General features: G+C 38.7%; 1 protein-coding gene across 2 annotated transcripts in view; it reads right to left on the minus strand.

Annotated features, from left to right (window-relative positions):
* The window catches only part of COL11A1 (collagen type XI alpha 1 chain), a 187,183-nt gene extending 180,823 nt beyond the window's left edge, over positions 1 to 6,360 (minus strand). For both annotated transcript variants that reach the window (XM_058659710.1, XM_058659707.1), the window contains exon 1: positions 6,177 to 6,360. In XM_058659710.1, the coding sequence (XP_058515693.1) occupies positions 6,177 to 6,282 (106 nt within the window). In that variant the 5' untranslated portion in view covers positions 6,283 to 6,360. The remainder of the gene's footprint in view (positions 1 to 6,176) is intronic.
* Positions 6,361 to 12,486: the final 6,126 nt, after the last annotated feature.

Below are 12,486 nucleotides of genomic sequence, written 5' to 3' on the forward strand. Positions count from 1 at the left end.
GATTCCTTTAAGCTCAGATGTCAGTTTACTAGTCTGACAGAGGAAGGAAGCTTCCCCTGATACTCTATGAGCTCAGATTGTATGAATAGGGACCTTCAGTTGCCTGTAGAGTACACAGCCATTCAAGAGCAATTAAATTTAGTTAAAATAAGAAAGACACGCTTTTGAAGAAAAATAGAGAAGGTTTGAGAGTACTGCAAAAGTTGATTGTGCTAAAACGCTTTTACACAGGTTTGTTTTAGTTCTCAATTGTCAAGTTGTATTTAAGCTAGTCTCTTACTCTGAAATATGATAACCTTTCTTTTCTCTGAGTTCTTTCTCCTAAATTAATAGCACTGTCTCTAATTCCATGCACAGCAAGCAAAGAGTTTATTTTACCAGATAACAGTGGGTCTGGTAATCAGCCAATGTCTAAAGAACCACTAGCCAACTCAGTAGTAGGCCAAGGACTGCAACTGATAAATAGATATTACTCACTAAATCACTTTAAAATTGTCTTTCATTTTCTCCAAAGCTAGAATTATGGATGCTGAACTCTGTTACAACTGAAAATGTGTGTATATATATATATTTTTCCCTACAAATCATAAAATATTAGGGTTTAAAAGGAGGAAGGAAAACAAATAGATGCATTTTCATATGGAGTGCAGTTTAATGAGGAAAAAAAACCCTAAATTTGGAATTAAACTTCAAGAAAAGTTAGAAGGAAAGGATTCAAAATGTAGGAGGGCATTAGAAAGCTACTCCAGACTGCATTTCAAGTTGATTCTTCAGCAAATGCATCTGGGGAACACTGAAACTTTGTATAAGTCTATCTATACCTCTCTTTCTTCTTTGCTAGGAAACAAAACTTCAATGGTCAAAAAAACAAAAGTTTGGTTTCCTCTGCACTCCCTACTCAGGTCACATCACCCCAGTATTAAATGCGGGAAGTGGGGGAGTAAAAGCAGAAATGCAAAGAAGCTTACGCCTTCCCATGCCCCTCCACAGTTGCCTGGAATTCCTAATGACTGCACCAAACTGTTCTTAATTACTTCTCCAAAGGTGAGGAAACAAAAGAGTATCTAAGATTAAAAAACAATCTGGCTTTATATGGAAGCTTTAAAAGCAAGTAAGATGATGGGATGGGTCATTATTCATAAAATTCCATATATATTTATGTATATGAATTATGAATGAAGAGTATAAAACTTATGTAAATACTTGCAGGGTATTGGCTTTAGGACCCCACACGTACTATTTTTCATTTAAGATAGGTAAACTCCCAGTTTCAAAGAACTCCTAGCTCTTGAAGTCTACAAATTCATGAAAGGTTGAAAATTGAATTTTTCTCCCCTTATCTCCCCAGTTTTATACGTGGTAATGAAATCTGTCATAGAGGTTGACAGCTCAGCAGATTTCGTGGTACTCCACTGGGAGCGACCACTTTCTATACTTTAACTATGCATTTTTTCAGTTTCAAATGTTTTCAAAATTCACACTAAGACTTTAATTAGAATTTTCACAAGTTATCTCCTGTTATTTGCCAATACTGAACACTCACTCGGAAAAGATAAACAACATATATACATAGTATGTCATAGTGAATATCTCTTATTAACAAGTTATATTTTATAAATATTAGCCAGCTAAAATTATACTAAAAGCTTAAAAATGACACTATTTTAATCATTTGAAATAAATGTCTAACACTTAACTTTTCAAAAATTTAAAGCTGGATCTAATCTGCCATTAGCAAGTTTACAGAAAATAAAAAACTATTTAAAATAAAACTTTATTTTAAATAACTGTAAACACAAATTGTTTTAGAAATTATAATGCTTCCTTACTCTGATGTTGATATACTTATGAATTTGGATCTATTAATAATATGTCTAGATCAAATGATCAAATATTACCTTTCTCAAATTTAGGAAATGGAGTAATTTTAAAATGTGTTTTATAACTCTATTTACTATCTCATTTTCATAAAATCATGCTTTTTCACTTCAACTTATTATTTAAGTTCAAGCACGAACACCTGTAGATACTTTTAGTCTCTGCAGCAAATGTGAAAATTCTGTTTCAATATCTTTAGTGTTACTAGTGCAAACCTTGAACTTACTCAGGAAAGGTCTGCATATATCAATAATGTTTAAGTTTTTATAAGAAAAGAGTGTGCAGCTTACAATCTGTGTTCCTTAGTTTCTTAATGAACAGATAGTCTTCATTAGCAAGTTTTAGTTGTATTCTTTTCTGCTTACATAAAATGAGTAGATATCATGTTTTTCACAATATAAACTTAGAAGCATGGGGGTCCCTCTTTTCCCTTCATAGTATTATTTTTAAGATTTCATTAAACATCTTTTCTTCCTTTGAAAATTTTGACATTTTATAACATAGAGACTCTCAACCAAGTTTGATCTGAGTCCTTGCTGTCACTAATTAGGCGGCATCTCAATAAATTAACCAGAGTGAAATTTATCTCAAAAAAAGAGCCAAACTTGTAGAAAAAAAGAAAAAGCTACTTACACACTTTTCTCAGACAGAAATTTAACTCACAAATCCAAAAAGAGGTTTGCCTTGCTGTAGTTTCAGAATATGAATAATACAGTTTTTTCTGCTTCAATCACAAATTAAGAGCAATGGAAAAATCTAAAAATTATATTGTCAGAATTATATTATATATGGAAATACACTGCTCATTTTGTAACTTACAGATGCCTCTTCAAGAATAATTTTTGTAAAGTGGCCCCTGAATTAATTATTGTTTAAGAAGAAAAATGTCACTTGAAAATGTTAATAAACATAATGTCAAGACTAGTAGAAAAGTCGGTCAAAGTGTCATCCATTAACTGAATATATAAATGGCCCAGAAATGGAGGCCATCTTTATAAAGTATGCAAAGTGGTGCTTCTTGAGAACTACTTTTATTCTTCAGCATTTCTCTATCATAGATTTGGTCCACTTTTATTAAAAAAAAAATAAATGTTGACCATCATGTTAGCAATCTCAGCAAACACTGCATTTGTTATCAGAAACATCCTATTTTCAACTGATTTCTCATTAATTGAGCAAAGGCAAAGATGAGGTGTCTTTGCAAGGCTGGATTAGATTGTAGAGTCAGCACCATTTCACCTGCTGATCCCGGGCACTCAAAACGACAGTTCTGTGAAACTCACTACAAATTGCTGACAAGCTTTAAAATTTACTTTTAAAATTTATCAGCTTTTTGCAAGGCATATTGATTTCATTGCCAGAGGTCACATATTATTTTAATTATTAAAAATGACTTGGATGATTGGATTTTGGTTAGTATTTGATTATACAAACACTCATTAAAAATTAATCATCCATCTTGACACTATTACAATGTGGTTATTAGCTATTCCAGATTTCCAGGTACTATCTATAGTAACTAATAAAACAATTGATTAAAAAAATCTACAAGTTCTTGAGATAAAACACTTAGATTAACTGTAGTCAAGTACATGAAACACAAAACTGAAGCCAATGTAAACATGTGTTGATGGAAATAACACTTAACCTTTTTTTCCTAAACCAATAATTGAAAGATTTAATCAGTATGTTTTGACTTACAAGTTATAATTTAGATTTTCAAAGTAAAATAATGTAGTTATGGAAAATCACTAATTTTCTTTAAACCATTTGCCTCTAAGAAAATTTCTGCCTCCTTTTTTCTTCCGAATTTAAGTTAAGCATTGATGCATTCATTTTATTTTAAGATAGGATCTTTTAAAAATTATCTTTGAGTTTAGCAACTGCACCAAACCACTGTACCTCAGTGAAATCACTGAATCATAATATGATGTTGGAATATAATATATTTAGAAACTATTGTGAAATCCTACTCATTATTTTAACTACAATTCTGCAGGCTAGTATTAAAAGTGGACACCAGGTTTATTTTTCCCTTATGTGCACATTTTAGGCTTCAGATCCTATGCTTTAATTTTAAGCATTTGTATGTTACTATTTCCTTTTTGAAGTTTATTGGGCAACGCTTACAGTAGCAGGTTTATGTAAATATGTAGCCATTCACTAAGCAATAAACATTAAGCTTTTTATTAAAAAAAATCTTACAAGTCTCTTAACTGTCATGTATCTTTCAAAATATCTCATCAGAAATGAAAAACAGAAATTCAACAACATCTGACTTTATATTTTAGTATTTCTCATGTTACATGAATTCACAAAAAGAGGGAAAGTTATTATGCATTCTTTATTCAAGGTAGTATCGAAAAGTTTGTTTAAAATTATTTCAGGTATGTAGCTAAAGTGAAAAGAGAAAATTATGCTTTAGAAGTACAGAAATTTTATTTTTATGATATTCTTACAGATTTATAGGAAGGCCAATGTGGAAAAGAAATCGCAATTCATTTGGTGAATTTATACAATGGTATCTTTTGAACTCAAATGTGTCTCTGTCTTTACTAAAGGGTTTCTCAAACTCTGTATATTTTTAATAACTACCGTTACAATATTTCTGTGTAGATTTCTATGTGGCACGCTGAAAACCGACTAAATGTTTTTCCAGCATCACTGTGGAGAGAAGGAATATGAGGTCTAACACTGCAAGCAGATGCCCGAATTCCACATAATCCATAAAACCAGCAGAGGGCAGAACGGCTGACAAAATGGACCAATGCAACAGGCGACCAGGTACCAAAGGTACAACGCAAGCTTTTTGATGGGGTCTCTTCCACAGCTGCTCGGTTTTTCATGCTCGAAAACGTGGAAATAAAGCAATACACATACTCTACATAACTTATTTCAAAATTCAATTACACTCCGAATGAGGCTCCTGATTGTTCACCAGAAGTCCCAGGCAGAAGTAACGCTGCGCTGCCTGTGGCTCCGAACAGGAAAGCCACCGAGCCTGTGGAACGAAGGGACACCCAGGCGCAACCGTCACCTCCTCGCCCCAGAGCCGGGCTCAGATTTTGGCTGAAGCCTCCGCAGATCATATTGACGTGTTTGTTTTTCCTCCCTGATCCTGACTTCCCCGCCCTCCCCCACACTCCCCGGAGTCTCTCTGAACTCCTGGCAAAGTGGGCTTTTGCCGGACGGTGCTGAGGCGCCCCCAGTTCCAGAAGGGCGTCGGCCTTCCAGCCGAGTCTGCAGCACCTAACGGACCTTTGCTGCCAGATGCCTGTGCCGGCCAGGGCGGGGCGCGCCGAGGCTGGCGGCGAGGGGAGGAGTGAAGTCGCTCTCCCTCCGCGGGTACTGACGGGGCTGCCGTCTGCCAAGCAGGTCTGGCCATTGAATATTTGGTGGTGCCACGTAGGAACTTTTCCTTACCTCTCTCCTCCCACCGCACCCCAGCGCCACCCCTCTTCCCTCCCAGTCCTTATTCCGCCCCCCAACCCTATTTGCTGGGCGACTTTCATCATTCTCCAAGAGAACTGCACGTCCAACCTGCAAGAAGTGGGGTGAGGGGGGACGGCTCAGGGAAGAGGGGACCCAGCTTCAGGGGAGAAGTGTGCTCCCTACTATGAACATTCTCCTCAAAAAAAAGAAAGAAGAGAAAAAGGAAAAAAGGTCCACCGAAATTCTCCTCAGAATGCCCCCAACTCACACTGAGAGAACTCTGAATCTTCTAGATTCCCCCGTCCCCCGGCCTCCCGGTTACTCTTATACCCCTCAAAGTAAAACAGCCTGTTTCTCACTTGGTGGCAGACAAAGAACTTTATCAAGGTTCACTTTATACCCGTTCTCTATATTTTCTCCTCAACTCACCCTCTCAAAAGATATTCCCATTAGTTAGAATCTGAGGAAAGCAGATTTGTTCAAAGGACAGGCTAAATGCTATTTCTGAAACAAAAGCTTTGTACAACTACCCCTTGTGCTCAAAGGTAATATTTTCCCTTCTTTTAAAGGGGCTGGGACGTGAGGCAGGGCACTTCAAGCCTCCTCGGTGCCTGACAGATCTTTTTCTCAGCTACCCACCTCCTCTCCCATTACTGTCCCACCCTCAGCCTTCTCTCCTCCCCAGTTTCTACTTCTAACCATGTGGCAGCGACAGTCTGGATTTTACTGAAGGGAATCGCCCCCTACCCATTCCACTCCCTCACCCAATGTGGAAGGGGGAGGGAAGGAAAGGGGAAAGGGGGAGGGGCACCGAAGGAAAAAGACCGACGGCAACCTCCCACCTTCCCAAATCCATGCATTCTTACCTGCTCTGATCCCTCTGGCTTGGAAGAGAAAAGTCAGCGCCAGGGTGGTCACGGTGAAATCCCAGAGCCACCGCTTCGTCTTCCACCTAGAGGACCACGGCTCCATCTCCGAGCCCCCTACTCAAAACTGTGATTTGGAACCACGAGATCCCGAATACGGACCAACTTAGTCCTTCCAGGGTATCTCCGGAGCTGTTTGCTACAGGGCCATTGGGGAAGGCCGGTGGAGGAAAAAAGTCAAAGGATTTTTTTTCTCCTTTTCAATGTGATGGTTTGGTTCCTTCCTGTCTGTCGCCCCCTTCTCTCCCTCTCTTTTGCCTCAGCCTGGAGCCCCTCCGACCGGTCTTCAGCCAGGCCCTATCTTCAGACTGAAGGCGGATGAGGGGCTTCAACCAAAGAGGCGAGAGCACTGCGTGCCCCTAAAGGCTTCATGCCGTCAGTGGGCCGGACGAGAGGCTCAGGGCAGCCCCCTCCTCCGCCCACTGCCCCCTCCCTGCTTCACCCCCCCCCCCCCCCCAGCCCGCCCCCGGCCCGGGCCAAACTGACAAGCAGGCTGCGGGTCGCACCCAATCACACGCCTCTGGGGCGTCCGAGCCCGCCCCTTCTCTCTCTCTCACTCTCTCTGCAGGAGAATCAGGATTCTGTGCAGGCCCAGCCTACCCCGACCCCCTCCCACGTCCCACTCATCCCCCTCCTTCCTCTTCTGTGCAAACCCCCAGAAGAAATGGGAGGGCGTTACACGGAACGCGTGCTTGGCTCCAGCTCTTTGGGAATGAAAGGAATTGCAGGGGAGCCCCGGAGCACACGGAGTTTTCAACGAGCTTCTGTATTCAATAAAAAAAAGCAGCTACTTGTCTCTTTGCACCCTGTCTGTTAGCCTCGGTCGTTGGCAGGGGAGGGGAGGAGCTCGCAGTCTGAGCCTCCACACCGCTGGAGTCCTGGGCTGGCAGTTGTAACCTTATCCCTGTGCAGAAATCTGCTTCGTGTGGCAAACGTGGAACCAACGGGTTCCTTGTACTGTCTGCTCTTGGAAAGTGTTTATACATTCTTTTTTAAAATCAGAGATTTAAAGTTAGGAGAAACCCCGGAGACCAATCACCCACCCCTAAGTTCTAAGGGAAGCAAGCCCTGCTTGGGGAACTGGGACTAGTAAATGTTTTAACTCAGAACTAAATTCATTCCCGAGGTTTGCCTCTTAAAGAACACAACTGTACTCTGAGAGAGGAGGAGAAATTAATTTATGGAAGCTGACATTAGAAGGGGGTGAGTAAGTTAAATTTTCCAGCTGATTCTGCCCTGATCCCCGAATGAGGTGGGGGCAGAAGAGGGAAGAGAAAAGGCAAGCAAAGCATAACTCCAAGGGGCAAGGCCGAAACTGCAGGAAGTTCTCTCCATAGCCCTGGCCCTGCCTCTGTGCAGTCCTGGGAGCTCAGCCCCTGCCCGGTCCTGGCTTGGGGCCTGAAGCTCAGCCCCAGGCTCTGAAAGCTTGCTGAGTGCACAGAGTCACCAGGACCAGGTTTCTGAACTCCCTTTTACCAGTCCTCAAAGAAATCCCATTAGTCTGGAATATCTATTCCTTGGTTATTTTTTTCCCCCAACATTTAAATTATTCCATCCTACTGACTCCTTTTTGTTCCTTAAAATTTCCTAAAATATCTTTCACAGATTTTGTGGAACAATGCAAATGAGGATACCAGCATACTCCTATTAGCCACTCAGTAGGAAATGTGTTAAATAAGCAACGTTCTGTTGATCAATACTGAAAGACTTGCCCAGGGCCTGTTCTTTAAGACCATCAGATGCTTAAAAGTCCTCAACTAAGTCAAAGAGGTATGCATAATCAATCCTACATTTTCCACTCATTTTTAGGATCTTTTATTTTTAATAACTTTCAGACTATGTCTCATAACCTATCAGATTATTCCAAATCACAGATTCCACATGGCCCCAAGAAGGAAATAAGCGCAGAAAGTAATAAAAAAAGAGAACATCACCTCGAAATGCCTTCACTATGAAAATTACTTTGCGATGAAGAACCACTGCAGAGAAATACAGTGAAGCCATACTTCAGATCACAAACTCAAGTTTTAATATAATTTAGCAAAGTAATTTACTCTCATGCTGCATCTGACTCTGGAGTGTGTAACTACAGAACAACTTTGCTGTGGAAATATCGATCAGTTTACTGTATTTGTTACCTTCATGTTCTCACAAGCAGAAAATATGTATTTCTAACTTCTAAACTTTTTGAAACTTGATTTTTGTTTACTTAGTTTGTGCATTTAAAAAAGTATTTTCTAAGTCTTCCCTTATACATAAACAGATCACAGTGACCACATATATGGTAACACATACATGTGGTACCACTGCTGTCCCATTAGATGCAGTCCTCGACTGCCCCATTTCCATTCTGTCACCCTGCTAGTGCACCTGAGGAAGCAGTGGAGAATGGCCCAGCTCAAGTGCTTGGGATCTTCCATCCCTACTGGAGACCTAGAAAAAACCTGTGGCTCATGGCTCTGACCTGACTCTGGCCTGGCCATTGGAGCCATTTAGGGAGTGAATCTGTGGATGGAAAATTTCTCTATCTGCCCTCCTCTTTCTGAAACTCTACTCTAAAACATATACATAAATCCTTATTAAATACTTAAAAGAGCAAACATGTATATAAAAGTCTGCCAGAATCCCAAATCATGTCAGTAACTTGAGAGTTACAATGCTTGCAACAACATGTAAAAGTGTTGTTCCAAATTGCGTTTCTCCTCAGTTTTTCAAAGTTCCATGGCCTGATGCTATTCTAAGAAGGTTGAGAAAGGATGCAGTCAATCTAACAGGCCCTACCTCTGGTCACATCGCAAACATTCTCACTGCTGTGAAAGGGTCCTTTCAGGCAAAATGTCTGAGGTGAATAGAGTTATTACTACCTTATGTTCTCTGTACTCTGTGGTCTGAATTCCTCTGGCCACTGCCCAGCTAGGCGTAAGCTGAGTCTGAATGCATGCCCCTAGAAGGGAATACAGTAGATTGATGGTAAGGAATACTTACCGTAAACCCCTACACCATGCAGCTGGTTAGTGTATCTAGAGCCTCCTAGGGATCTGCCCTTGGATTTTCAGTGGTTGAACTCAATGAAAGAATGTATACTACCAAAAAATAAAGGGAGCAAAAGAAAATCAGAGGACAGTGGTGACACCTACCTTCTTCATGCTGGAAAACTCTAGTAACATTGTTTCCTGGATTATCTTTTAGGCAGAGTTTGCTAATGGTTTAAAGGTTCAACATGTAATAGAATGTGACAATTTCCCAACATACATCATTAGTTTGAATCATGATTATTGATTTATTTCCTACTTTGTCACACAGGCAAAATTTAGAGACATTTATTGAACCCTGTGAAATTGGTTCTGATTTTCAAGCCTGTCAAATTCAAGAAGCGAGGAAGAGAGGGAGAGGAGACAGAGATTAAGATGTTGATGGTAATTATGACTTCCTCTGTAGTAATATTGTAAATTAATCATTTGTTCAATTGATAAGTCAAAAAACAAAGCAAAAAAAAAACCCCTTAGATAATTATTTTAATTGATTGAGAGATCAAATTAGGGAGCCTTAAATGTTCTAAAATATCTTCATCATCCATACGGCTTTGTTTTAACGTGTTTTAATTATTTTTATTTCAAAGGCAAATTTACAGAGTGAAGGAGGGACACAGAGAGAATCTTCTATCCACTGGTTCACTCCCCTAAGGCTGCAAGGCAGATCTGGATGATCTGAAGCCAGGAGGCTGGAACTTCTTCCAGGTCTCCCTTGTGGGTACAGGGACAAAAAGATTTGGGTCATGTTCCTCTCCTTTGCCAGAAGCATTAGCAGGGAACTTGATCAGAAGTGGAACAACTAGCTCCCATATGGGACTTTGGCACTACAAGTAGAGGCTTAATCTACTACACCATGGTACGAGATAGCTTTCTTAGGATTTGTGAAAAGCTCAGAGATACCCTAACATCTTCACAAATCCCTGGGACTCAAGAGAGCTGGATTCAAAGGTAGTGTTTGAAATACTGAAGTTCCTGTAACCAAAAGGAGATTGAAGGTGCCTTGTCCAAAGCCTGTTGTCAACCAATACAACTGATTGTCAGGGGTAAATTGAGTTTTGCAATAATCTTTATATTAGAATTAGATGAAAATAATCTAGTTAACATGAGCATAGAAATTATACATTATCTTTTAAATCACTTGACATTCATTCCCCCTTTCCCACATTAATAGTTTGCTTTTCCTATTTTTGATACCTAGATTTGTGCCAATTGGTCATGAATTCAAACAACTCCAAATTTAAAATATTCAGGCAAAAAAAATCACAAGTGTATTGAACGCATACAGCTATGTTTTTGTCATTGTTTTCTAAACAAAAGATAGAACTACATTTACATAGCATTTATGTTATTTTAGCTATGGTAGGAAATGCTGACATTTAAGGTATAAGGGAGATTGTGTATATATCATAAGCAAATATTGCACTATTTAATATAGGAGATGGGGGTCCAAGGGCTTTCCCATCTTGACAAGACATATCTCGAAACTGGCTGCATCAAACTACGTTACTATATGAGAATCATTGGGAAGGGGACTCCTGTACACTCCAGAAATACATAACATGTTTCAGATGAAATTGTTTTTTGAATCTATCCTTCCCTTCAGTACCTAATGACTTATCCTTCTTTTACTTTTCTGAAGTTCAGGTCAATTATTTTAAGAAATGATATTCAAGTCAATTATTTTAGAAAACACATTGACATTCATTTTAGTTTTCCTCATACATGAGAGCTGGAAATTTATCTTAATTTAAAAGTGGAGTTCACTCACAGATGGGCCATTGTGTAGTAGAAATTGGGGGTGGAAAGGGACACAGAAGTTTGTTCCTAATATCTAGCCTAGCTCAGAAGAACCCCACAGTGATGACTGGGTATTTTTGGCAAAGTACTCTGAAATAACTTACAGAACTTCAGAGGAATCCAAATTTAGCCCAATTTCCATGATACAACAGAATCTTCAGAAGAAAATTTTGTTGAAGGCTTGAAAGAGCCAGCTCAAAGATGACAGACCTACTCTGTTTAAAAAGGACCTAAAATAAAAACAGATCTAAATGAATCCCTGAAGAGCAACAAATGTGACATTGTACGTTCATGTTTTGTTCTTTAAAATATTCTTTAGTTAGCTGCACTCATAGTAAGTGATCAGAGTTCCTTTTTGTAATTACCCAAAAATAAAAGGGAAGAACAGAAAATAATGAATCGAGATAAAAGCATAGGCAATTTTTAGACTTTTGTCAAGACATTTTTGCCCTCTGCATTTTTTTCTTTTTTTGTGTAACCAGGTTTGGTAATTACTAAAATCAAGGGATATTCTCAAAATGTATATGTCAGCAAAAGTATAACACATTTTGCAAAGCGTTGTAGCATAGCATCTACAGAACTAAATGTTAGAGATGGAGCAACAAATTTTAAACAGTTTAGTAAAGCACATGCCGTAGCTAAAGAACCTACCACATTAATAATAAATAATAACACTGTGATGTTGCATATGGTATTGCAACTATAGTGCATTGAGTACTACTGTCCTGATTCACATTGGTTGTTTCCAATAAAATTAAGTTGCTGAACATACAGAGTTCAAATCTTTGAAAAGATCACTCAAAATTATATTCATACCAATTGCAAATTTTTGAAAATTTTCGCGGTGATTAAAAAATTAAAATATGCAAATAATTTTCTTTTGCCACTACTTGATTACATAAATTACAACAGGGAAATAGATTCCAGTGTATCACTGCACCTGCTACAATTAGTAACCTCTTTTCTATATGATCCCTATCAACAGCCTTTCATATCATTGTTAACTTAAAGTCAATATTATTTCCACACAGCTAATTAGAGGTTTGTGCCACCACTAATCAGATCAACTCATTTAATTCCAAAACAAAAACATGTCCTTCAAAAAATCTAAAAAGGCACATAAAGCAGATTTCTGAATAGCTAAGTGAATGATTTCAGGCTGGTGAATATGGTTAAATATCAAAATAAGCCTGATTTTTAAAACATCTGCACAGAATAACTGCAATTTAATTTTCTTACAGATTCCCAATGTTTAAGAATCCACTCACTAATATATTCTTTGCCAGTGTTTGCATGGTCAAATTATTGCACATTCAAGTGCTGACCAAACAATAGATACTATTTTAAAGTCCATTATTCAGTCTTCAAGGACAAAAAGGCCTTGAAGCTCATTATAAATAACTGTAAAACAATATTTAATA

The sequence above is a fragment of the Ochotona princeps genome, chromosome 2, assembly GCF_030435755.1.
Source record: "Ochotona princeps isolate mOchPri1 chromosome 2, mOchPri1.hap1, whole genome shotgun sequence".
Taxonomy (NCBI): Eukaryota; Metazoa; Chordata; class Mammalia; order Lagomorpha; family Ochotonidae; genus Ochotona; species Ochotona princeps.